This window comes from Aureobasidium melanogenum (assembly GCF_000721775.1).
Source record: "Aureobasidium melanogenum CBS 110374 unplaced genomic scaffold scaffold_1, whole genome shotgun sequence".
NCBI lineage: Eukaryota > Fungi > Ascomycota > Dothideomycetes > Dothideales > Saccotheciaceae > Aureobasidium > Aureobasidium melanogenum.
This window is the reverse complement of record NW_024470053.1, coordinates 2,305,242-2,328,480: the sequence shown is the minus strand read 5'-3', so window position 1 is coordinate 2,328,480 and position 23,239 is coordinate 2,305,242. Positions and strand designations below refer to the sequence as shown.

Here is a 23,239-nt window from a genome sequence, read left to right as displayed (position 1 = left end):
CTTAATGTGGGGTGCCGGTTTCTTCCGGGTCGCAGCTGCCTTGTATAAGACGATATGCTATTGCATTGCAACATCATACCAATAGATTGTTTCATGTCGCTGATCATCATCAAGTAATGCCCAGACTTTTCTCACAATCTTGAGCAGCTTAGGCAGCCTATCACCTGGAATGGACTGCTGGGATTCATGTAATCTCTTGACTACGAAGTCGCGGGCACCAAGAATGCGAGAATTCCTCCCTAGCTCATCCAGATCCATGGTGAATGGTGGCTTACAGGCTGTAGCTTGACTGTGCATTCGCGGAGTTTCTAGCGGGCTGTAGTCGATGAGAGATTGAGAGCCTGACTGCAGACCGAGCTCACTTGAAGTAGAAAGCAACAAGACTGTCTGGAACGGGGTCGTGCTGGAAGAGTTGGGTATGGAAGACAAGGTGTCAATAATGTGCATTGCCATTGACAAATAGTGTCGTTCCATCGTAGAGTCCGAAACTGGCATCCCATCATGACTTGCACTGGCTTCTAAACGTCTGACAAGGACATCCGGAAAGACACGGTAAAGTTGGAGTAGTGCAGTCTGGTGATTGCACTCTGCCATCTTCACGAGATGCTCTAAAGGCGTTAGTGGGTCTTTTGGGTCTTCGATATTGTCGACACTGGGTATAGCTTGGGTGAACACGCGCTCTTCAAGTATTGTAGCTTCTGCCATGAGACTTTGGATAGCATCCAGGTATTTTTGAGAGACGAAGGCATGGCTCCTGGCTAGTTTCCGTTGTCTCTTGACAAGTTGTATCACCTCCAAAAGGGTGCTACTGATCGAATTCGCCACACCTGTGAACGGATGAGGATATATGCGAGTCTTGAGATCGTTTTTGGCGTCTAGAGGTTGCATAGGAACTGATGGAAGACAATAGAACTCATCGGTGCAGGCAAAGAACACCTGTAGAACCAGGTCGAGTCAGCTTGGCTCACAAAACAGTCAAAACAACTAGCTCCGCTGTACTGAACCATGAATGCCATCCACGGTGACTCATTAAGGGATTGATCATGGCATGAGCGTCGAACACATACCTCACAGTAAACCTGTAGTCCCCAAAAGAAGCGGAGCTCGCGATTCTGTAGTTTAGATGTTCTGAATGTATGTTCTGTCGCTTCGTGCTGCAAGATGTCACGAAGCAGTTTCAAGGCCTTGAACGAAGCAGGCACATCTTGACTGTACATATAACTGATACTCAGCAAGACCAGAGCAAATAAATACTTGGAACCGTGCCTTTGGCTTTCAGGTACTTGCTCGAGCTGTTCCTGGGTCCGCTTCTGGAGGAAGAGAACTTCAGCATGATACGCCGGTTCGTCTTTTGCATGGAATACAGCTGCAAGACCTTGAATAGAGCTCATCAGATACTCGACAGAGTTTTGCTTATTGCGATGCCAGACTTGTGCTACGAGATGATGGAAGGGATTTTTGCCGCCGTCATAGCACGAGAAAATCGGAGCTACCTTCTGGAAGTAGAATTCCATCAAAGCATTGCTTCGATCTGTGCTCAGATTGAAATCAGCCGGTAGGGATCCGTATTGAATTGGGACATAAGTTGTAGCGACTGAATCGGTTGCCAATGGAAGAGATAGCTGCTCCTGCCATTCCAAAGAGGTAGTCCCAGGCAGACCAGGCATCTGATAGATACTAGCCATATCATCCGATGCACCTGCCATTCCGATGTCAGATATAGATGCAAATTGCTCATCCCATTGAGCGAGTTCGGTCAGTACTGTCGACGTATTCATGAACTGCGGCAGTTCCAGAGACCCGAAGACCAAGCCATCGGGTTCTAGATGCCCAAGAATTGTATTGTTGGGTTTCTGAATGGCCTGGTCCTTCGACTGATCTGTGACTATCCGTTTGACAATGGATCTAGGTCTAGCAGCAGTGTTGTTACGCCATTCGAGCTTCTTCCCATAAGTGCACGAGGATTGGCGTTTGTTGCATCTCATACAGGTCGGCTTTGACTCATCGCACTTAACCTGAGTGAGGCTATTAGCCCAGTCACATACGATCCTCACGTAATATGAAGACAAACATGTCTGGCCCTGCACTCATGGCAACCTGTAGCCGAACGGACTCCTCTTCGCATCCTGCAGCCTGTACCTCGTCGATCGACTGATCAATTGAGTCGTTCGGAGTTGAAAGCGATACGGCCAGGCTCGCTGGTCGCGCATTACAGGGGCACACCATTACGGCACATATAGTCTCCAAGTATGTGTTACAGAGATAACGCAAACTGTCGAGCGGTTTCGGAGATAAATCAACCAGGCCGCAAAATAATCGATCCTTTGCCAAGACTTGTGGAGGTGGTCAGCTCGGGACAAACCGTGTTGTTAATTTCATGCTGCTACCTGACAACAGAGTCTACTTGTGCATACCATCAAGAATCTACCACGCCTTTCATCAGACCAGTCTTTTCCATCCAATACAATAATATCTCATTCAGTCCTTGGGCTTCCAACTCATCGCCAAGGAAGTAGTCGACCTTCTCATCCCATATGATCAGTCCATTCGTCCCACGTTCTCTGGCGCCCCTCATGATTCTGGCTCTGGTTTGACACCAATCTAGAGTATAGTTCTTCATCCTCGGCATGCTGTCTTCCGCGAACTTAGTAGCATCTGCAATCATGACTCTAGCTCGAGTCGAACGTCTGACCATCTGCCAATAATCGCTTGCTTTCGCAATGCCGTGAGCCCCATACTTCCGTGCGAGTTCGTCACGGATCTCGGGATCGACCATCTGCCGGGCGGTTCTTTTCGCGTATCTTGACAGCTCCTCACACAGACTCTCTGTCTTCTGATGGACGAAGGTATGACCAGCTTGTGTGGTCTTGTCAATCTCAACCAGGGCAGCATCAATCTCGTCACGCATCTTCCTTAAACGATACACCGACCATTGGCTGTACAATTCGGATAGATTGTCGTATGCTCTGAGGTTTGCAAGACGGCTGTCGTCGAACCGACCTACTTCCACAGCTCGGAAGGATGTGATTGTGGTGATTCTCTCTGCGGACCCGAATGTGCGCGCGGCTAAATGCTTAACTTGGCCGCCTTGCAACACGACTGCCGTACCGAGACTTGGTCCTTTCACCTTGTTCGTGGATTAGCCGTCATCTCCGCGATTGTACGAATCTCTGCACTTGACTTACCGCTTGGATGTCTTTTCCGCTTATATAAGTCTCGCCACCCTTCATGTGAGTTGTGTCCGACAGCATTATAATACAAACATAAGGATAGGAGTCCACACTGTGACACTGTCAAATGTCTGACGGCACACACCGATGACTAAGCATAACTCACTGCCAGGGTATGACGGATGATCCGGACAAAGGATCATAAGCTTCTTCCTCCTCTGTCAAAGGAAGTGCTTCTTCCGATGGCCGTACTTTCAATTGATCGAGCACATCTCCCGGTCCGGAGACTTGGATGTTAGTATGGCCAATCTCTGTAGGCATGATTGCCTCCACTTTGGTGCCTAGCGCATCTGATATTATGGAGACTGTCTTCGGGTGCGTCCAGAAGTCAGACACAAACTTGCTTACTTTGGCAACATTGCGCAGAGTCACTGTTCCTGGAAATGGATATCCAGCACATTCGTCAAAGACTTCCTTTCTCAACAGAGCTTTCCGGTATGCCATTACGCCTTCCGTCGACAACAATTTGAATGGCGTAGACCCGGCAATTGGGGTGGTGTATTCGTGTTCCTCGATACCGAGATCTGCCAACGAAAATACATTGTCGGCTGGGCTGAAATCAAGATGTATCTGTGAGCAGTAAGAGGCTGCAGTTGATTTGTTGGTAATTTCAGGACACACCTTTGGGTCAAACATATCTTCCTCGTGAGCACACGGTACTTCGAGTGATGGCATCTTGCTTCAGATTGACTGTAAGTGGTATTGCTTGATATGGCTACCCACTAAGATGACGAGGAAGCAATCAGAGAGGTGTTAAAGGAGTGGCATCGGGAGGAAGCTGCTTATGACTATCAGATATCGATGCTTTCATCTCTCTATGATCCTCGAGACGACGAGGTAATTCTATCAAGCAACTATCTGCCAGTCCGTTCCATCTGCGATGCCGGCGTACACATCAAGCCTTGGTAGGGCAAAGCAGCCCCAAGACTAATCCTAATCGGGAGCCTCGAGACGACCTCTGGCGAACGTCAGAGCCAAGACTTTCTCTGATAAGACCTCAGCATCTACAGACCTGAGCTGCGTATCGTCACTCGAAAAGAAAGGTGCGATAACAATATGTAAGTTTCTATTGGTCCATGTCAGCCGTCAACCATGTCAACTGCACTCGATCAAATAGATAGCCATTGTCGTCGCTATACAGCTGTGAGCAATGTCGTGGCTTTTATAGAGTTTCGAGGTCCCCTCAACTCTGCCGCGATGCGTCTCGTCTCTGATAATTCTCTCTGTCCCTCATTTCTTCGATCTTCTGTGCTCTGGAGTCACCTGCACCATGGCAGCATCATCCTCAAAAGTCGAGGAGAAATCGATACCTGTTCAAGAAACCCAAGATGAGGACGATATTGGTGATGTCGTGTCTATCAGCCATCTGCACCGAACACTGAACCACCGTCAAATTCAATTGATCGCCATAGGCGGCTCAATTGGTACTGGCCTGTTTGTGTCTATTGGTTATGGCCTCATCGAAGGAGGACCCGGCAGTCTCTTCATTGCTTTCACCATGTATAGTGTTTGGCTTGCGTCAGTGAACAACAGCATGGCAGAAATGGCGACCTTCATGCCGGTCGCTGGTGGTTGGGTAGGTGAAAAAGCATTAGAAGCCGTCGGAGGTCGTCCGCTGGCATTGTGCTCAATTTCTAAATGAGAACGTTGCTGACCCGACCTCACCGCTAGGTTCGTATGGCTACTCACTGGGTAGACGAGGCCTTTGGTTTCATGCTGGGGTGGAACTTCCTACTCTATGAACTCTGCCTGATTCCATTCGAGATCTCGGCATTGAACCTAGTCCTGACGTTCTGGAGGGATGATATTCCTGTATGGGCCGTGTGTCTTGCCTGCACGATACTCTACGGACTACTCAATATATTTGCCGTCAAGTGGTACGGTGAGAGCGAGTTCTGGCTGGCTAGCGGAAAAGTCTTGCTGATCTTGATTGTCTTTTGTTTCACCTTCATCACTAGTACGTACCGCAATATTAACTCGAGAAGGTTGACCACTAACTCAATCAGTGGTTGGTGGCAACCCCAAACACGACGCTTATGGTTTTCGATACTGGAGAGATCCTGGAAGTTTTGCCGAGTATGTGACTACTGGCTCGCTAGGACGTTTTCAAGGATATCTGGCTGCGCTTTTCCAAGCGGCTTTTACGATTGTTGGACCTGAATATCTTTCCATGGTCGCTGGCGAGGCCATCAACCCTCGCAAAACTATCAAAAGCGCTTTCAAGGCAACTTACATGCGATACGGTATTTTCTTCATCGGAGGCGCTCTATGTTGTGGCATCGTTGTTCCCTACAACGACGCTGGCTTGATCGCAAAGCTCAATGGAGATGGCTCGGGAACTGGTGCTGCTTCACCTTACGTTGTCGCAATGAGCAATCTTGGAATTGAGGTACTGCCAGACATCACCAACGCGCTCCTGGTCACCTCAATCTTCTCGGCTGGAAATTCATACGTGTATTGTTCGATGCGCTCACTCTACGCCATGTCCATGGACGGCCACGCTCCCCAATTCTTCACAAAATGCAACAAAAACGGTGTGCCCATCTACGCTTTCGTGGTCCCTATGCTCTTCTCTCTATTATCTTTCCTCTCCATCAGCTCTGGAAGTGCCAAAGTCATCACATGGCTAGCCAATCTCACTCAAGCCAGTCAAATGATCAACTACATCGGAATGAGCATTGTATACCTCTTCTTCTACCGCGCCCTCAAAGTCCAAGGCATTTCCAGAAACACTTTGCCCTATAAAGGCTATTTACAACCCTTTTGTGGTTGGTTCGGTCTTTGCACTATGGTCTTTACCGTCATCATGTATGGCTATACCACATTCCTGCCTGGTTGGTGGAATACTGGAACCTTTTTCTCATACTACACTATGGTATTTGTGGCCTTGGTGACCTACTCTGGTTGGAAAGTTGCCAAAAAGTCAAAGCGCGTGAAAGCGCATGAAGCTGATTTGGTTTGGGAGAGGCCTTTGATTGATGCATATGAGGCTTCGCTTGTTGGAGATCTTTCGAAGGGGTTCTGGGACGATTGTGCCAAGGACCTTGGGCTCAGGAAGCGGCGGCATGTCGTTGAGGATTCGATTGAGATGAATAGTATGGGTTCATGACGTTGGACAAACACAAAACAACCGCCTTTCTCTTTCCTCTTTCCGAGTCTTCTGCTGATAACTCTGAACAGTGGCTTACCAGAATATTTGGAGGCAGCGATATGATCCATGAGAAGTTACGATCGTGGAGGATAGGAGGTGAAGGTCATCGAAGTTTATACCCCACGAGAAAGTCTCTCAACGGCTGAACTCACACGAACAAGTCATGTTTGTCTGCTTAGAAATGATGACTCGAGAACCTGACCTCGCAAAACGATTATTAGACTTCCATGACTGGAAAAGCAAAGCCTTTTTTTTTCCAGCAGAAAACAAGCAGATAGGAAAGACTCGCACGGTATTACGATCGAACAATGACAGAGCGAGATTGATTCATACTGAGTACACAAGAATACAAATACATCAAGGAAAGAATTCGTTAAAAGTATCATGTAGTCTGCCTGAGACACAACAAGACGACAATGAGATTCGTGAAAGCAGCCCAGATCTGAGTCTGAGCTTTAGGGGTATATGCGTGAAAAAAAAAAAAAGGATGGGAAAAGTATGCAGAAGCAAAGCAGAGCAGAATATTTAGACAAGCCGTTCACCAGTGAGACGATGCAGCCTAGAATGCCACAAGCATTGCCGTTGACAAAAGTTGAAGCAGGCCAGCCAGATCGTCCGGGCGGCGAAGGTAAGTATGGTGAAATGCTCAAACAGAGGAGAGAATCGTGCCTCGAGCCTGAGAAGATCAGGCTAGAGATCAGAGTCGGAAGTTCGATGGATGCGACCATCAAATTCTTATTGACAATGGGCCGATATATAGATGACAGTATAGCAAAGCATGAAGGAAATATCTACCAGAATCATTAGCCACTGTACGATATTGCATAAGCATCCATGGTACTCACAATAGAGAAGGCAAGCAAGATTGTGTCAATCAAACAGGACTGATAGCTTCGCTTCTGCTAGGGCTGCTGAAGGTAGATCTTGAGGCTTGCGAGCTTGAAGCTCTCTCATGATATCTTGCGACATGGAACATGCCCTTCTGGTTCTTCGTTCTAATTTCTCGCATGTAGTCGTTCTGATCGTTGGTTGGTCGCCAGCCATGGTTGATAAATGTTGGTTCGCTATGATCTCGTCGGCGGTAGAACATGCCCATTGCTGCCAGACAGCAGACGAAGCCGCCGCAGCAGACAATGACGATGACGATGATAGCTCCGTTACTGAGGGCCATGGCGTTGAGGTGTGTTGTAACAAAATAGTTGTTGTTACTATAAAAGTGGATGATATGGTGGTGAGGTGTAGCGAAGGACTGGTTGTAGCAAGCGAGCGATATGACAAGGTTGGAGATGTATAGTCGAATGGACAGAAGGGAAAAAACCAGAACCGAGACAGAGGAGACCTACTCTTGGTATTTACTTGCAGAGCGTGTGGTCTTGCGTAAGCTCGTGACATGCAACGGTAAAGGAAAGCAGACGACTGGATCGGGAGCTGAAGCAAGAAAAAGATCCGACGCATCCATACCGGAACGGGCAACAGCTGAGGCCGAAGCAATTATGGGAACAGAAGTTTCTCGTCGTCGTATGCGTCAACGCCGAGTTCGTATGACCACCATTGAAAAGCCCCAGGGCTGCGCATACCATCAGGCGTTTTGTCAGGGTTTGATGGCTGCAGGGCTCGCAACGCTTTCCGCTTTCATCTGCGCAAACCCTTGGTTTTTCTGATATCGCAGTCCATGGAAATGGTACCAGTAGAGTCGCTCTGCTGCTGCCGTCTCTTACCTACACGACAATCTGAATTGGCTCTTACCTACACGACTACCTGAATTGGCAGAGTTGAGACGACGCGTCGTCCATGTTGATCAGACTGTGACGGTGATGTGGACAGAATTGATCAGGAGATGGTGCGAGCGGGAAATTCAGGACGCGCATGGTGTGGAGCAAAGTGGCTTTGACATGTGAACGTCAATCCCGACGCATCTTCTTGTTTCAGCTCCAGCAGCCCTTCAGGGTTTAACTTTTCGTTCAAACACTGCTCTTCTAGCTCAGGGACAGCACTCTACAGCAACGAACGAGACAACACGGTATGGTGGCTGGAATAGAATTTGTATAAGGCTATCTGCTATACAAGGCCGTTGTTGCAGCAGCATTGACAAAATTGGCCTAGAAAGAAAAATCATGCCATTCCGTCCGGGTATAATTGTGCCCGATATCCGGTCATTGAATGTTGTTGCGCAGATGCTACCAAATAATGCCGAACTTGATCATCCTTCTGACAAGTCTCCCGATAGACTCGAACCCCAGATGAGGGATTGTCATGCTTTGAGTTGGATTAGGCCGGGAACAACTTCATCGGGAATAACTAAGTTATGATCATTTCAAGGAGCCGCAAAGCTGAAGCTTGTCGCGATTGATGAGCACCATGAGGTGCAGCTGAGTTATGGACATGTTGTTAATGGTTGCTGTTGACAAAGTAGGAGAGATGTTTGATCAAGCGTAGCTTGGGTCGTAGCGAATCCTCTGGCCGCTCAGAGCCCACATGATGTCTCTGTTCTTCTGTCGCACTTCGCGCATGTATTCTTCTTGAACGGCGGCAGGTCTGCTGCGATCAACGGGCTCGGATCGCTTGCCGAAAGACAGAGTGAAAAGGGCGTAACAGCAGAGGCAGACGGCAGCGCAACCGATGATGACGAGGAAGATGACAAGACCAGCGGAGATCATCGTTGTAATGGATCAGGTTGAGTCTCCGTTCTTGGTGACGCGAATGGGAGCTCTGGACATTTGAAAATGAACGACTTTGGCGCGGCGCGACAGCTACTGAAATGGAGAGAAATGCAATGGGTGTGGTTGCTGGTCTGCCAGGCCTGATTACTGAGTTAGCTCGCGCGGGGTTTCGAGGTGGTACAGTATACCAACCACTGACCAGCAGGATTTTCAGCTTTGTGGCTTTGTGATGAGAGTCTCAAAGTACCGGTGACTGATTTGGAGTTGGCTGAACGTCTGGTCTGGATGGTCGTTCAGCTGTGTTTTCTTGTGAATGCGAATCTGACTTGCTTTTACAAGGAAGGAGCTACCATCATGCGACTGCTTTGTGAAGCAACTTCTGCGACTACGAAATTTGGCAGTGCTCTTCTCGTCTTACAATTCACCGAAAGACTGCATCTCTGCCTCCTGGTCTATCACCGAGCAACAGCGCATCGACAATCTGGGCTTCATCCATTCACAAGACTTGACGCTTCACTTCCTCGGTTCGAGATTTGTGTCTGCTCATTTTCATGATTTAGAACAAACCAGGAAGCCATTGATACTTGACTTTGCCCATGTACTCCTTGTACTTCTTACCGAGGTCGACCTTTCCATCATTCTCTTCGCCCGAGAGAATCTGCTTCTCCTCCATCTCTGACCCCGTGTGGTACACACCCACAAGACCCAGAAGACATACAGCCAAGGCTGGGACCCTCCAACCAGCGTCATTCCTGCCTGCAAGCGCAGTCAAGGCTCCAGTCCAGCCCAGGAGATAAGCAGTGTAGGCAGGATGGCGAACATATGCGAACGGTCCGAAATCAATGATAAAGTCGGGTGTCTTGCCACCAAAAATTGCTGGTAGTCGTCCTCTTTGTGTTGTGTATGCGGTCCAGCTGAAGAGTGAGCCGCTCATGGTCATAAGAGTGTTCCCAATGATCTGTAGAAGACTGTCGCTCGGCGTGGGTAATAGAAGAGGTAAGGACAGCAGAGTACTGGCTCCACTGATGCTAGCGAGCGCGGCGAAATGGCCAGGATACGCGAAACCATTGCTGGGTCTAGGGAAGTTTACCAGAATTGCATATGCTTGGTTCAGCAAAGTGCCAGAGTAGAGGATGGACGTCGGCGAAGACAGTGTATCGAGTGGGTTGAACTTCGATACGCTTTCTCCTGTCAATACTGCAAAAACAGTGGCAACAAAGGAAGACATCTTGTCAGCGTCCCCGGCCCGTCAAGGTACAATCACTGACGAGGCCTTTGAAGAAAATCAAGACAAGGTGGCCCTGGAAGCGAAGACGTCCGGGCTGATGAAGTCAAGATACTTTCTAGCAAATTTGCCAGTGCAAGCTACGGGTCAGGGCTGGAATGTACAGCACTGCTGGCTACTTTGAGTGCCTGTGAACAAGAAAAGGAGAGGTGTTTCGAGTACCTACGGCACGGTCGTGATAGAGATTGGCTGACAGGTGCAGCAGGACTGGGCCGAGCCGCGAACGACAAACAGATCTCGGTGTTTCAGACTTTGTTTGTGGTTCATGTGGTTGTCGGAGTATCAGGGCGGACAGACGCGTTTAGCTGCAGGTCATGCACGAGTCGTGACGCTATCTCAGCGGCTGCCGGTATTCGAGCCCGCTGTCTTGGACGCCTGATTTAACGTCGTGACAGGCGTGGCTTGATCGAAATCAAGTTGAGCTTTGGTTGTATGCTGTTTTTGCACTGCTGGCACGCTCGTCGGTCTTTGAAGGATCTTGAGGCTTTGAGCTATCGACTTGTACGAGCTGAATCGACCAGTGTTATGGGGGCCGAAGACTGGGGGGCCTTGATAGCACTCGTGCTGAAATGAACCAATCAAACCCGCCAAGACCGGAGCATTTTCAGGTTGAGGGTTGCACTTCCGTTGCATTCCCCCTCTCCTTCCCGTCGCGGTCTGTCTGTCTTGGGTCTGTCTGTTTGTTTCGTCGAACGAGTTGTCTCTCTTTCCCGACCGACAGCTGTCAAGGACAGAGCAGCCGCGTCGAACAGTCCTGGCTCTTTGACACAATTCATATTATCTCCTTTTCTTCTTCTTCTGTTCTTCGTCTACTTTGTCATTTTACCCGCAAAACAACCTTTCAACGGCTGCTGCCCACTGTTTGGAGCCGACAATCCACAACAACAACATCCCGCATAACTTATCCTATCCACTACCAGAGCCTCTGATGCAGCCCATTCACTAATCTTCTCCTCCGACTATACTAATCTTGTTCGACTGCCGCGTGTCGCGACCCTGTCGCACACCCGCCAAGGTCTACAATGGCCACGACCGCCAACCTGTCGTCAAATGGTGACGACCCCTTCGTCAATTCCAATCCCACTCAACCGAGTCCCCACCGCTACGCTTCCTTTGACAACCAAGTCTTCTCCTTGTACAACTCGGGCTCGCCAGCTCAGGCGAAACGCGCCCTCGAGGCTCATCTTAAGGACACGGAGCGACGCATTCAAGATGCCTCGAAGCTCGGTACCACCCTTTTGCAACAGCGCAAGGACTTGGCTGCCCGTCTGAAAGAAGTCGAGGACGGCGCATCCGAGGACATTACTCCTGAGCTGCAGAAAAAGTTGGATCAGCTGGAAAAGGATTACACCGAGATTGGCAAAGATACCGCTCGTGCCTTTCTACCGAAATCGCGAATCGTCTCAACAGACTTCAGCGTCGCTCCACCGAGTCCTGCTGTCTTCGTCTCTGATTCCCGCCCTTCTCCAGTCAAGCGCAACCCTACCGAAGGCTCCAGACGTCAGCGTAATCAGCCTACCAACCGCGTCCATGACATTGAATTTGCTACCGAGATCAGCACTTCTCTTCTCGCTCAGGTCAGACAATTACAGGCCGTTCTGGCTGAGAAGGAGAATGCGCTCAAGGATGCAACCACGGAGAAAGAGCAGCTCGAGACAGACATTGGCAATCTGATGCAGCGTTTGCGCATGTTGGACGAGAGCGAACAGAAGTGCAAGGATGAGAACTGGAATCTCGAGACACAAATGCAAGAGTTGACTGCACAGCTGAAGGAGGCGACCGACAAAGAACAGCGTCTGTCACAGCAGTTGAAATTCGCTCAAGCTGAGAAGGACACTGCACAACGCGACTTGGAAGACCTCAAAGCTGCGCATGGTAAACTCAGCGATGACCATGAATCCGTCAAAAAGCACCACGAAGCCGAGCTTTTTACCTTGCGCCGTGACGTTACCAGCCATCAGACAGCTCGCGATGCGCTCCTCAAGAAAGTCGAAGAGCTGACTTCTCAAAACACTCAGCTGGCAAAGGCTGTAGCTGCGAGATGGAACGCTGACAGCCAGCCTCAAGACACTCAGCGCTCTCTGGGCCGCGACAATGGTGATTCCGAGGTCGCGACCCCTGACGTCTCTCCACAGAATTCACCGGTCAAGCCTACTCCTCGACACGGCATGCTCGAGACCGAGACCCTCAAGTCGTCCCTGACGCACGCCCACCGTATGATCCAGAACTTGAAGAACAACATCCATCGTGAAAAGACTGAAAAATTTGAGCTCAAACGACTTTTACAAGATGCGAGGGATGAGCTAGAGAACAAGCGTACCGATGGTGGTATCGGCCAGTCTGTCAGCAAGAAGCGTCGTTCTGATGACAGTGGCATCAAATTCAACAAGGGCGCCCGCGCCGACAAGCTGGGAGCTTCTAGAGCCGCTAAGCACGAGATCATTATGGACGATGACGAATGGGAAGATCAGTCTTTGATTGAAAGCCCGAGTCGTCCTGCTACTCGCAACATCAGCTCGGGAATTGTACCTTTCGGAAACTTCAACTTTGGCAGAACTGCCGGTGCCTTTGGAAAGCCCGAGAGCGCAGAAACTACAGATGCATTTGAGACTGCCGACGAGCGAGGCACAACCGACGCTTTCGAGACAGCCAACGAGGATGATGATAATACAAACACAGAGACCGAGGGCGCCTTCCAGACTGGTGCCGAGACCATCGATGGCGACAGCAGCGATGACCTGACCGAGACCGAGTTCAGCCCTGTCAAGAACCAAGGCTCCTCATCCCGACCTGTTTCCAGGCCCGGTCCGCACGCCACTAACAAAGCCGAGAACCGCCTCTCTTTCATGTCGACCGCATCTACCTCTGCCGACGAATTTGAGAACATCAAGACACCCATTCAGGGTCAGCAGCCCAGATACAAGCTACGTCTTAGCAAGGGTCGTCGCTCAACCAATGGTTCTGCCCGCAATAGCGCAGTCTTTGCTAGTGACGATAGCCCTGCCAGCCAAGCCAGTCAGAGAACCCCTGTTCAATTCGGTCAAAGTCTCAGTGCTGAGTTGGACGGGCTAAGCAACGATAGTGATAGCGGCGAAGAAACTTCGACTGACGCTGGTATTGAGTCTGCTCCTGTGAGCCCCGAAACTGTCAAGAAGCCTACTCTCTCTGAAGCCCCCATCATCACAGAAGTTTCAAGGCCAAAGATGGTCGATTCTGCAATGATGACTGAACCTTGGGAACCAGAGTCTAAATCCATCGTTGGTGCTGCAGCTGGTGCTGTCGGTACTGCCATCGCTGGTGTCGCTGGCTTCGCACTTGGTCATTCGGCATCGCATGACGACGACGAGGCTCACGACAAGACATCCCGGGCCATCGCAGAAGATGATGCTCAAACCCCATCTGTTGCGTCATCCAACATGCCTGGTGAATTCATCGAGAGCGAGCCTGCGTCGAAGTCCGCGACTCCCAAGCTGCTAGGGGAAGAGTTTGAGTCCAAGGCTATTGCAACACCCGAGGCCAAGAAGGACTTTGCCGATATTGTTTCACAAGACCTCGCGCCTGTGACCCCTGTACAACCCAAGGCACAGCCCTTGAGCATGGCAACATTCTCAAGCACTCACACTGAGCCTGTCGCTGCAGAGCTTGCACCCAAAGAGCTTCCACAATTCGCCATGACAACGCTCGCATCTTCTCATACTGAGCCAGTGGCCGCTGTCGAACCTATCAGGGAGGCTGAGAAGCTTTCCATGTCGACCTTCTCTAGCCATCACACTGAGCCTCTTGCTGTGGCTCCTATTGTTAAAGAGCCTGAAAAGTTCTCCATTTCGCAATACTCGGCTACACATACTGAGCCTGTTGTGCCTATTGTTGAGACAAAGAAGCCTGAAATTTTCTCTATGTCAACTGGTCCTGCTTCACACACAGAGCCTGTTGCGCCTGTCGCAGTGGTAAAGGAGCCCGAGGTTTTCTCCATCTCCACCGGTCCTGCTTCACATACAGAACCTGTTGCGCCCGCACCAATGGTAAAAGAGATCCCGTCTTTTGCCATGTCTCCTTTCAAGTCCATGTCATCGGAACCTATCATGGCTTCTTCGCCAGAGCCTGTACAGACTCCTTCATTGGAGTTTTCATCCTTCACCACATCTCATACTGAGCCACGCACTCCTAGCATGCCGCAACTGGACAAGGAGATTGAGACTCAGAGGAATGCACTCACTTTCTCTACTGTTCGCTCTCAACACTGGGAGCCCGTGATGGATGAAAGTTTGTTCTCCCCTTCGAGGAATGGCCTGAAGAGGGATGACGTATTTTTCCTGGATGACGAGAAGGCTCTCTCCGATGACGTTAAGAACAGCATCCCAGGCACCGACGGTGTTCGTCCTGGTGCCGCCTTCCTTACTTCTGGGGCTCAGTTCCCTCCTCGTACTAGCAGCAGAGATGGGACATCGACTCAAGAGCCTCGGTTGTTTGGTGGAGCCAAGGGCAACAGCCATGGAGAACCTACACTTGTCTTTGCCGATGAAAATGACTCAACACCTCACGTCGAGCAGGACAGCCACTTCAGACAGCCTTTCGCCGAGGTGTCCAATAATGTTGGCACTAGTCAGCGCAGCATGTCGAACAATGGTGAAAGACCTGCCATGAAGCGCACCCCCACTTCTGAGATGGGAACGCAGACAATGGTATCCTCTGATGAGATCGACAAGATGATGCGCCGCAAGACTCCGTTGACTATTCCTGCTGTCAACATTGATGAAGGCACACCTCTTAGACCTGAGAGCCCCAGAAGAGCTTCAGAAACACCCTACGCGGCTGAAGGTGCCAACATCAAAGCTCCCCGTCGTCCTGCCAGCTCCGGCAGCATGCACAAATCTTCTGCTGCTCAGCCTCCTCTTCCTCCGGACCACACACAACGTATTGCAGCAGCTGCTGGAGCAAGGAACACGCAGTCTGCAATGCCGCCGCCACCAATCCCTACAGGCTCGCTCAACAAGCCTCCCCCATCACTTCGCTCGCGCACGCCCAGCATCAGCAAATCTGTTCAGTCTGGACGAGGTACTGTTAACCGTGCTCTCGCACCGATCCCCGCCGGTCGGCCAGACCCCATGTCCCCTACAACTCGCGCCAGCTCCATTTCAAGCTTCGTCTCTGAAGTCGATGAGCGTATTCAACCTAGTAGAGGTGTTCTGTACCCTGAAGACATGTTGCCTGCGACTGATCCTCGCATGATCCAAGCTATCACTCAGACCATGATCGGAGAGTATCTTTGGAAATACACACGCAAGGCTGGTCGTTCTGAGATTAGTGCCTCAAGACACAGAAGATTCTTCTGGGTGCACCCCTACACCAGAACGCTCTACTGGAGTGAGCACGATCCTTCCACACTTGGCAAGCAGCAGTCAAAGGCAAAGAGTGTTGCTATCGAAGCCGTCCGAGTTATCACAGATGATTACGCCTACCCACCAGGCTTGCATAGGAAGAGCTTGGTGATAGTAACCCCAGGTCGCGAGATTGTGTTCACAGCTCCGACTGCACAAAGGCATGAGACATGGTTCAATGCACTCTCCTACCTTTTGCTTCGCACCGGCACTGAGCGCGAGAACGAGGAGATGACGCAGGATATGGTCGACGAATTCAATCCGACAATGCGAAGCCAAAGTCGTAACACAGTTCGCACTCGTGTTAGTCTCAGCAGCTACAACAGTAGAACGACTCGCAACTCGTCACCGCATCGTCCCCATGCGTCTGAGGTACCATCCCTTGCCAACCGCCAGTCCGCGGCTGCATCTCAGCGAAGGGGCGCACAGACCCCTGGCTCGTCCGATGGATCTCAGGGACGTGCAGGTATCATGGGCGGCTTGTTCAAGAGCCCTGGCGGAAGTATGCGTGGTAGTTTCTCTAGCAGGCGAAGCAAGAGTGCGATGAGCACTCGTCGACCTCTTGAACCGACGATATATGATGCAAGTGTGGTTGAGGATAGTACAGAGGACTTGGGCACAGTGCTCTCGGGACATCACGAGCACAATCACGATAGGCTGGAGAATGTGAGGGCGTGCTGTGATGGTAAGTTTTCTTCGAAATTTCTACTTCACATGAAACTTACATGATATAGGCAAACATGATGTTGGCTCTTTATCTAGGAGTACAGGACGACACGTCATGGGCTCATTGCGACACACTCACACTAATGGTGCGGCTATGAGCAACCAACATCTGACCGCTGAGCCTCTGACTACTTCAAACCGACCGCGACGAGGAGAATAGGCCAGCTTTATCTTTGCTGAAATGGATTCACCCACACTTTCGTATCTCTTTGTTCTGGCTGTTGTTCTACGGCATGTCACTGGCCTGATCGTTGTCCGAGACCTCTTCTTGTTTTGTTCTCGTTCAAACACATAGCTTACTGCTTCTATCATCTCCTTTGTCTGTTTAGGTATCATTGCTTGCTATAGATCTGGACTACCAAAGGACCACTCTGATCTCTTCTTGACTACTTCTTTCCTGCTGTATCGTCCAGTTCTTGGAGCGGCTGTGTCGTGAAGCCGATAAATGTGGTGGACTACACTCGAGCGCATCTCGAATTGCGATGACAGACCATTGTTATTTTTCTGACACCAGCCAACAGACGATCGTCAAGCAGTTTGTAGATTAATCTTGTCAATGCTCGGCTAACATGTCCCAAATCGTAGAGAGCTTATCTAGATGGGTCGCGCGATTAAGCTTTTTGAGCACGCGATCCTTCATGGCCCATGGGGCAAGAACACACCGAAGGGATGAAGAGTCTCGACAAAATCGCATGATGCATCTCGATGGCTCCTCTTCTTGCTTTATGCTTTCGAAACATTGCGTTTTCTTGACTGTATAACGCATTGGAACGCAGGTCTGTCAACATGTCTGTTGCGGGTGTTCATGATGCCCCGGGCAAGACTGCAAACGTGGGCACTTATGGCGTGCATGAGAACGTCCAACATGGCGATTTTGTCACGGAGAATGAAGAGAGGGATTTGAGACGTGGGTTGGCGCAGAGGCACATTCAGATGATTGCGCTTGCTGGTAGTTGCATTTCAACTCCGTTTTCCTGCCTCCTCTGACACAGCTATAGGCGCAATTGGAACCGGACTATTCCTTGGACTCGGATCCTCCTTACAGACTGGTGGACCTCTCGGCGCTTTACTCGGATATGCTTTCGTCGGTCTCATCGTCTGTGCTGTTCAATTCGCTCTTGGAGAAGTTACTGCCTTGCTTCCTGTCACAGGATCATTCATCCGCCATGCCGAGTTTCTTGTTGATCCTGCCTTGGGCTTTGCCATAGGATGGAACACAGTATATGGAAATTGGCTTTCTATTCCTTCGGAGATTTCGGCTATTTGTGTGCTCTTCCAGTATTGGACGGATATCAATGCATCTCTCTGGATTGTCATCTTCATACTGTTGACATTCGTGGTTGGCATCGCGTTCGTTGGCATCTATGGCGAGATCGAGTTTGCGATGGCTATGTTGAAGATTGCACTGGTCGTTGGCTTGGTCATCTTGGGTCTTTGCATTGATCTGGGTGGTGTGCCTGGGACCTCTCGCATAGGCTTCAGATTTTGGGTCACTCCTGGTCCTTTCGTCGAACACATTGCTTCTGGATCATGGGGAAACTTCCTTGGTTTCTGGTCTGTCATGATCAATGCAGTGTTCTCGTTTTCTGGAGTCGAATCTATCGCTATGGCTGCAGCTGAGACGAGAAACCCGCGCCAGAACATCCCTAAAGCGTGTAAAAGGGTGTTTGCACGTGTAGCGCTTTTCTACGTCGTCACGGTACTGATTGTGGGTATGTTGGTTCCCAGCGACGACGAGCGTCTCAACAATGAGAGCGGCACCGCAGCACAAAGTCCTTTTGTAATTGCTGCTTCGGCGGCAGGGATCAAGGCCATCCCATCTATCGTCAACGCTGTAGTCATTACCTCTGCCTGGTCATCTTCGAATCAAGCTCTGCTTGCCGGTACACGTGTGCTCTACTCTTTAGCACTAAAGAAACAAGCTCCTGCTATTTTCTTGCGCACCACTTCTTGGGGTGTACCTTACATGTGTGTTCTCATCCAGACACTATTCATGTTCTTGGCATTTATGAGTTTGTCGTCTTCAGCTTTGACTGTCTTTTACTGGTTTGTGGATCTAGTCGGTTGTGGTGTTCTGATCTCTTGGTCTTGCATTCTCGTAAACCATTTGAGATTGATGTCTGCGATGAAGAAGCAGGGGATTGAGAGGACAGAGTTGCCGTGGCATAATAGATGGACTCGTAAGTTTTGCAATGCTGGGAGTAGAGAATGATCGCTGACATAAAATCTAGCTTACAGTTCTGCTGTTGCGTTGGTGGCTTGTCTTTTGATTCTGCTGACCAATGGCTTTGCTGTTTTTACTCGTGGTGGCTGGTCTGCTAGTTCGTTCGTTTCGTCGTATCTGTATGTTGACTACTTTGTCACCTCTGAAAACCGCTGACAAATCTCATAGTGATATTCCATTAATCCTTGTCGCCTACCTTGGCTGGAAATACTTCAAAGGAACGAAGTTTGTCGCTCTAGAAGATATCCCCATCAGAGCTGCTTTGGACGAGATTAGGGATAACCCTGAGACACCTGAGCCAGTACGTAAAGGCTGGAGAGGAGTTATAATGAAGTTGCTCTGGGAATAGGTTCTTGTTTCCACAGGCAGATAGGTTTCTCTCTCTATGCAAAAGTTCTCCTCACCGTGTGCTAAAGACTGTTACAATTACGCGATTGATGTCTTCCTGATACCGAACCATAAGAGGATCAAGTATAACCTGTCAAAATGCACAGTTGCGTTTTGAATATGAGTCTAGCCATTGAGATAGTCTGACAGAGCTCATCTCAGTGGAAACCATATTCTTTGTGCTGAGACTGTGCAAAAATTTCTTCAGCTAGACTATGACCATCCTTAGCAAAGGAGAGGCGGTACGGAACATCCTCAAAAGGGAGATAAAAGGAAAAAGAGAAGAAAAAATGTAACATGGTGGTGGTGTGTTCATCCGGCAAACGGCCGAAGCCAAAACGTAAAAAATTTCGTCTTAGCCAGCCCAGCAGCAAATATCCGACCAACACAATTTGCGGTTCACTGGACAGAAGCAAAAGAAGATTCCGACACGGGGAATTGAACCCCGGCCTCCTCGGACCTGATCGTACAGAAGTACTGTTTGAGAGCGAGAAATCCTAGCCACTAGACCATATCGGATTTGATGTAAGCACTGCAATCCAACCATAGTATATTATTTGATCTAAACGTCACCATCTGCTGTATCTTGCCGTCTATGGTTCGAGTGCCAGTATTTGTATGCACGTGCGATCACTGTTACGCAAGTAAAGATGGCTCGCAAGGGGGTGCTATGGAACCTGAAGAAGTTGATACAAATTTATCCTATCTTGATAGCAGAACCGATCATCCATATTGCTTCAATTCAATTCAGTCATTATTAAAAACGCCTTCCCCCAGTCTAGTCGTTCAGTTTACGTTCCGATGTCTTCCACCTATGGCTCTTTCTACCCATCCTTACTTACCAGTATAGACACCGGTCTCGGTGGCAGATAGCTGGTCAAAATCGCTACCAACAGATTTGGTTCTCTTTTCTGTCTCGAGTGTGACAAACCCAAGTACCTGGTACATCAAGACGATAATGGCCTCCTCAATCAAAGCCATACACAGCATGATAGTGACACTGCCATAGACCGAGCTGAATGATTTGAGGTTGGCAAAGATGGAAACAGCAGAGTAAGCAATGCGTACAGCCAACAAAGGCAGACTGATTGCGAACACAGCAACTGCAATCTTCTGTGTGTGGGACGATGCGCCATGTGCACTGCCGAGCGTGTGGATGGTCAAGAAGACGACCAGTGCCCACGACATGATGAAGATGACGATACTGGCTTTCTGAATTGCATCAGATTGGTAGGAGCCGGTAGAACCCCAGTTGTTGTCAGCCTTAATACCGCCGGCAATGCCCAGGACAAGACCAATAGTAACAAAGATTTGACAGAGCTTCATCGAGTCCCGACCCTTGACCTTGGGGAAATCTGTTCCTGCACGTTGAGCAAGTCTTCGGAGGAGTACGAGTGATGCCGACAGCAAGAGAGAGACACAAATTGAGAAAGTTGTGATGTAGCCAGCCCAGATGGAAGTGTTGGTGGGGTAAGTTATAGTTGCTAGTTGGAAACTAGCACAAAGAATTCTGCCGATGCTGAAGACGAGTAGCATGCGCTCACTGGCAGTCTTCCTGAGGCCATGTTGAAAGAGTCGGATGATGGAGAAGACTCCTGTGAAAGCGTAGAATGCCAGGACGGCGATGAAGACGTCGTTGCGGTAAGTCAACATGATGGATGATTGAAAGTTGGTGAATGCGATAGTGGAGAAGATATGGATGTGAGATGAGATGAGATGAATGCTTGGATACTGGAAGAAAACAGCTACGAGAGTGTGGAAGAGCAAGCCTTATATGCCTTCTCGAGCCCTTACTACGAAGACAATGCATGATCCCAAGGCAGTGCTATACCGCGCGCAGGTTTCTACATTCGGTTAGCGTCATTCTCGTTCACTTACAAGCATTGCCATGAGGAGCAGTCAGAGACAAGCATTATGTCAATCCCGGATCCTGCGAAAGGTCAAATGCGTTGCTGACTTCGAAACAGGTTGTCGATCGTCGCAAGAGCTGTTCGAGGGCGCGTTGCCTTCCCAATGAGGTAAAGCCTTCTTCCGCCGCAATAACTAAGGAGCACGACTGACAGCTCACAAAGCACGAAAGCACGGACCAAATTTGTTTGACCGTGCTTGTCTGACTGTCCTCCTTAGTTTTTGCGATGTTTGGCGCTGACGTGCAGGGTGATTCCCGAAGGATTCAGATCGCTCCTGCAAGCATAAGCTGGGTCATCAGCCATGTCCCTCGCTCTATTTCCTTTCATGGAATCCTTCGCGCTTCTGAATCTCTCCAGCGCCGATGCCTTTTCGTGGAAAACCATCTCAAGGATGTGAAGAGTGTCGCAAACGCCGCAAGAAGTGTGACCTCCGAGCAGGCGGATGTGGACGTTGCGCGAATGCACATCGTATGTGTCCTGGTTATCCTCAGCAAGACAGCCTGAGGATCTTAGACCAGAGTGCAGAAACCGTCTCCAAAGCTCGTGGTACACGTTCTAAAGGAAGCACTCCAGAGACAGATTCCCCGCTCGGCTCAGACAGATCTTCATCGGCTGTTCTTTCCTCTCCAGCAGTCTCTACCTACGTATCGCCTTTGCCTGTGGACAGCGAAGACTTGTCTTTTGCTTTTTTCTTCAACAACTGCATCATCAACTCTAATGTCTATCACAACTGTGTCCACGAACCGAACAACAAACATCTTGTTGCCGGTATCAAGGCTTTTGGCATTGCCAACTTGTCCAAGCATTACTCTGATAAACGACTATCTATTTCCGCCCAACATCAATATGCTACCGCTTTGAATCTGACAAATCTCGCTCTTCGAGATCCAGTCCAGGTCAAACGTGATGAGACATTGCTCGCGATTCTCATTCTCACCAATTACGAAACCCTCACAGGCGGCGTTACACGCAGTTTGGATGCATGGGAGCAACATGTCAATGGAGCATCGTCTCTGCTCAGCCTTCGTGGACTCGACGGCGTCCAAGGAACTGCAGGCCGAGTTATCACTCTCCATGTCATTACCAGTATCAATGTGATATGCCTTCTCCGATGTCTATCCACTCCACCCTTCATACATCTCCTTCAGGCCAAGATCTTCGAATATCTCTACGAACCGGGAAACCCTGCTGTAAGATATCAACGAATCAGTCTCGAGTGCGCAGATTTCAGACACGCTGTCATACACTGTCAAATCACATCGCCCGACGAGATTATATCTCGCGCAGCCGAGCTGGATGCAAAACTCATTGAGGCTTTTACCAACATTCCTAAAAGCTGGGAAGGCGAATATATCCCGCACTTTGCGCCTAGAAAATCTGTCGAGGCTGGTTTGCCTAGCTTCGAAATACGATATGCAGATCAGGCGACAAATTATATATGGGCATCGTTCCGCTCCAGTCGAATCATGGTTAACGAAGTTGTGTTCCAGTCGATATCGAACGATACAGATGTGCATCAGTTGGTACGAGATCGTTCAAAGGCCATCATGCGACAATGTCAAACCGAGATACTTGCTGGCATGGCACAGTACACTTCAGGAGACGAGGAAATGTTACCGTGGTCAGGCTTCAAACGCCCCGTTCGCTACTTCGTGCCTGAGGCTGTTTCCAGCGACCTCCCAATCATGCGCGCTCTTTCCGGTTATGGTGTATTGTGGCCTTTGTTTGTTGCTGGTACATGTTCCACCTCTACGCGGGAGACCAAGACTCACGTGGCGGAGATATATGGATACTTTGGGGATCAGCTGAAAATCGAGCAAGCCCTGCTTCTGCGTAAAATGATCTGGGCATTGTTGAGGGTCTCTGCGTCGCCAAATTCTAAGAACGTCAGCGCGATCTGAGAATCACATCACCAGTCGACGGGAGTCAACTGCCGCCTATGAATCCTCCCCGTGTACTAAAGTCTGTAACTTCCACGTACCCCGACTACAGCTGAGAGCAAGATGCAGACTACAAGAAGGCACAGTCGTTCTAGGAAGCAGAAGCATATCCACAAAGAGTCGACAACTTCTTGCCTCTCGCTGGATATTATCCTGTTGCATATTCCTGTTGTGTAGTTCTATAGCTATACTTGATATCCTTTAGTACACCATGATCATTACTCCAACAGGACGGACATTGAAGATCAACAAACCATCAGTAAAGATCCCGAACTTGCGCTGTCTAAGGTACTGCATTTCAACGAGTTTTTGACTGATCGAGGTAGTTTGAAGAGCGCTCATTGCGCC

The 23,239-nt window shown here is 49.5% G+C and overlaps 9 protein-coding genes across 9 annotated transcripts; 4 read left to right on the top strand and 5 right to left on the bottom strand.

The window, feature by feature from the left end:
• Window positions 1-57: 57 nt before the first annotated feature.
• On the bottom strand, window positions 58-2,125 carry M437DRAFT_37838 (uncharacterized protein; the record flags this gene model as incomplete). Its single annotated transcript, XM_041019724.1, has 3 exons — window positions 58-936; window positions 1,068-2,015; window positions 2,072-2,125. 3 exons carry the CDS (start codon window positions 2,123-2,125, stop codon window positions 58-60), a joined length of 1,881 nt encoding a protein of 626 aa, XP_040884886.1.
• Window positions 2,126-2,416: 291 nt separating this feature from the next.
• Window positions 2,417-3,905, bottom strand: M437DRAFT_62230 (uncharacterized protein; the record flags this gene model as incomplete). Its single annotated transcript, XM_041024035.1, has 4 exons — window positions 2,417-3,127; window positions 3,186-3,282; window positions 3,337-3,800; window positions 3,852-3,905. The coding sequence occupies 4 exons, from the start codon at window positions 3,903-3,905 to the stop codon at window positions 2,417-2,419; spliced, it is 1,326 nt and encodes a 441-aa protein (XP_040884885.1).
• Window positions 3,906-4,500: 595 nt separating this feature from the next.
• M437DRAFT_37411 (uncharacterized protein) lies at window positions 4,501-6,339 on the top strand (the record flags this gene model as incomplete). The annotated part of the gene is made up of 3 exons (XM_041019624.1): window positions 4,501-4,806; window positions 4,902-5,187; window positions 5,237-6,339. 3 exons carry the CDS (start codon window positions 4,501-4,503, stop codon window positions 6,337-6,339), a joined length of 1,695 nt encoding a protein of 564 aa, XP_040884884.1.
• A 916-nt stretch (window positions 6,340-7,255) lies between these two features.
• On the bottom strand, window positions 7,256-7,552 carry M437DRAFT_37659 (uncharacterized protein; the record flags this gene model as incomplete). The annotated part of the gene is made up of 1 exon (XM_041019680.1): window positions 7,256-7,552. One exon carries the CDS (start codon window positions 7,550-7,552, stop codon window positions 7,256-7,258), a length of 297 nt encoding a protein of 98 aa, XP_040884883.1.
• A 2,045-nt stretch (window positions 7,553-9,597) lies between these two features.
• On the bottom strand, window positions 9,598-9,981 carry M437DRAFT_37715 (uncharacterized protein; the record flags this gene model as incomplete). The annotated part of the gene is made up of 1 exon (XM_041019694.1): window positions 9,598-9,981. The coding sequence occupies one exon, from the start codon at window positions 9,979-9,981 to the stop codon at window positions 9,598-9,600; it is 384 nt and encodes a 127-aa protein (XP_040884882.1).
• Window positions 9,982-11,348: 1,367 nt separating this feature from the next.
• On the top strand, window positions 11,349-16,590 carry M437DRAFT_37203 (uncharacterized protein; the record flags this gene model as incomplete). The annotated part of the gene is made up of 3 exons (XM_041019585.1): window positions 11,349-14,180; window positions 14,676-16,389; window positions 16,439-16,590. 3 exons carry the CDS (start codon window positions 11,349-11,351, stop codon window positions 16,588-16,590), a joined length of 4,698 nt encoding a protein of 1,565 aa, XP_040884881.1.
• Window positions 16,591-17,216: 626 nt separating this feature from the next.
• M437DRAFT_62226 (uncharacterized protein) lies at window positions 17,217-19,003 on the top strand (the record flags this gene model as incomplete). Its single annotated transcript, XM_041024034.1, has 4 exons — window positions 17,217-17,379; window positions 17,429-18,610; window positions 18,662-18,773; window positions 18,823-19,003. The coding sequence occupies 4 exons, from the start codon at window positions 17,217-17,219 to the stop codon at window positions 19,001-19,003; spliced, it is 1,638 nt and encodes a 545-aa protein (XP_040884880.1).
• An 872-nt stretch (window positions 19,004-19,875) lies between these two features.
• M437DRAFT_38543 (uncharacterized protein) lies at window positions 19,876-20,694 on the bottom strand (the record flags this gene model as incomplete). Its single annotated transcript, XM_041019857.1, has 1 exon — window positions 19,876-20,694. The coding sequence occupies one exon, from the start codon at window positions 20,692-20,694 to the stop codon at window positions 19,876-19,878; it is 819 nt and encodes a 272-aa protein (XP_040884879.1).
• Window positions 20,695-21,313: 619 nt separating this feature from the next.
• Window positions 21,314-22,852, top strand: M437DRAFT_36517 (uncharacterized protein; the record flags this gene model as incomplete). Its single annotated transcript, XM_041019467.1, has 1 exon — window positions 21,314-22,852. One exon carries the CDS (start codon window positions 21,314-21,316, stop codon window positions 22,850-22,852), a length of 1,539 nt encoding a protein of 512 aa, XP_040884878.1.
• Between the last annotated feature and the right edge of the window lie 387 nt (window positions 22,853-23,239).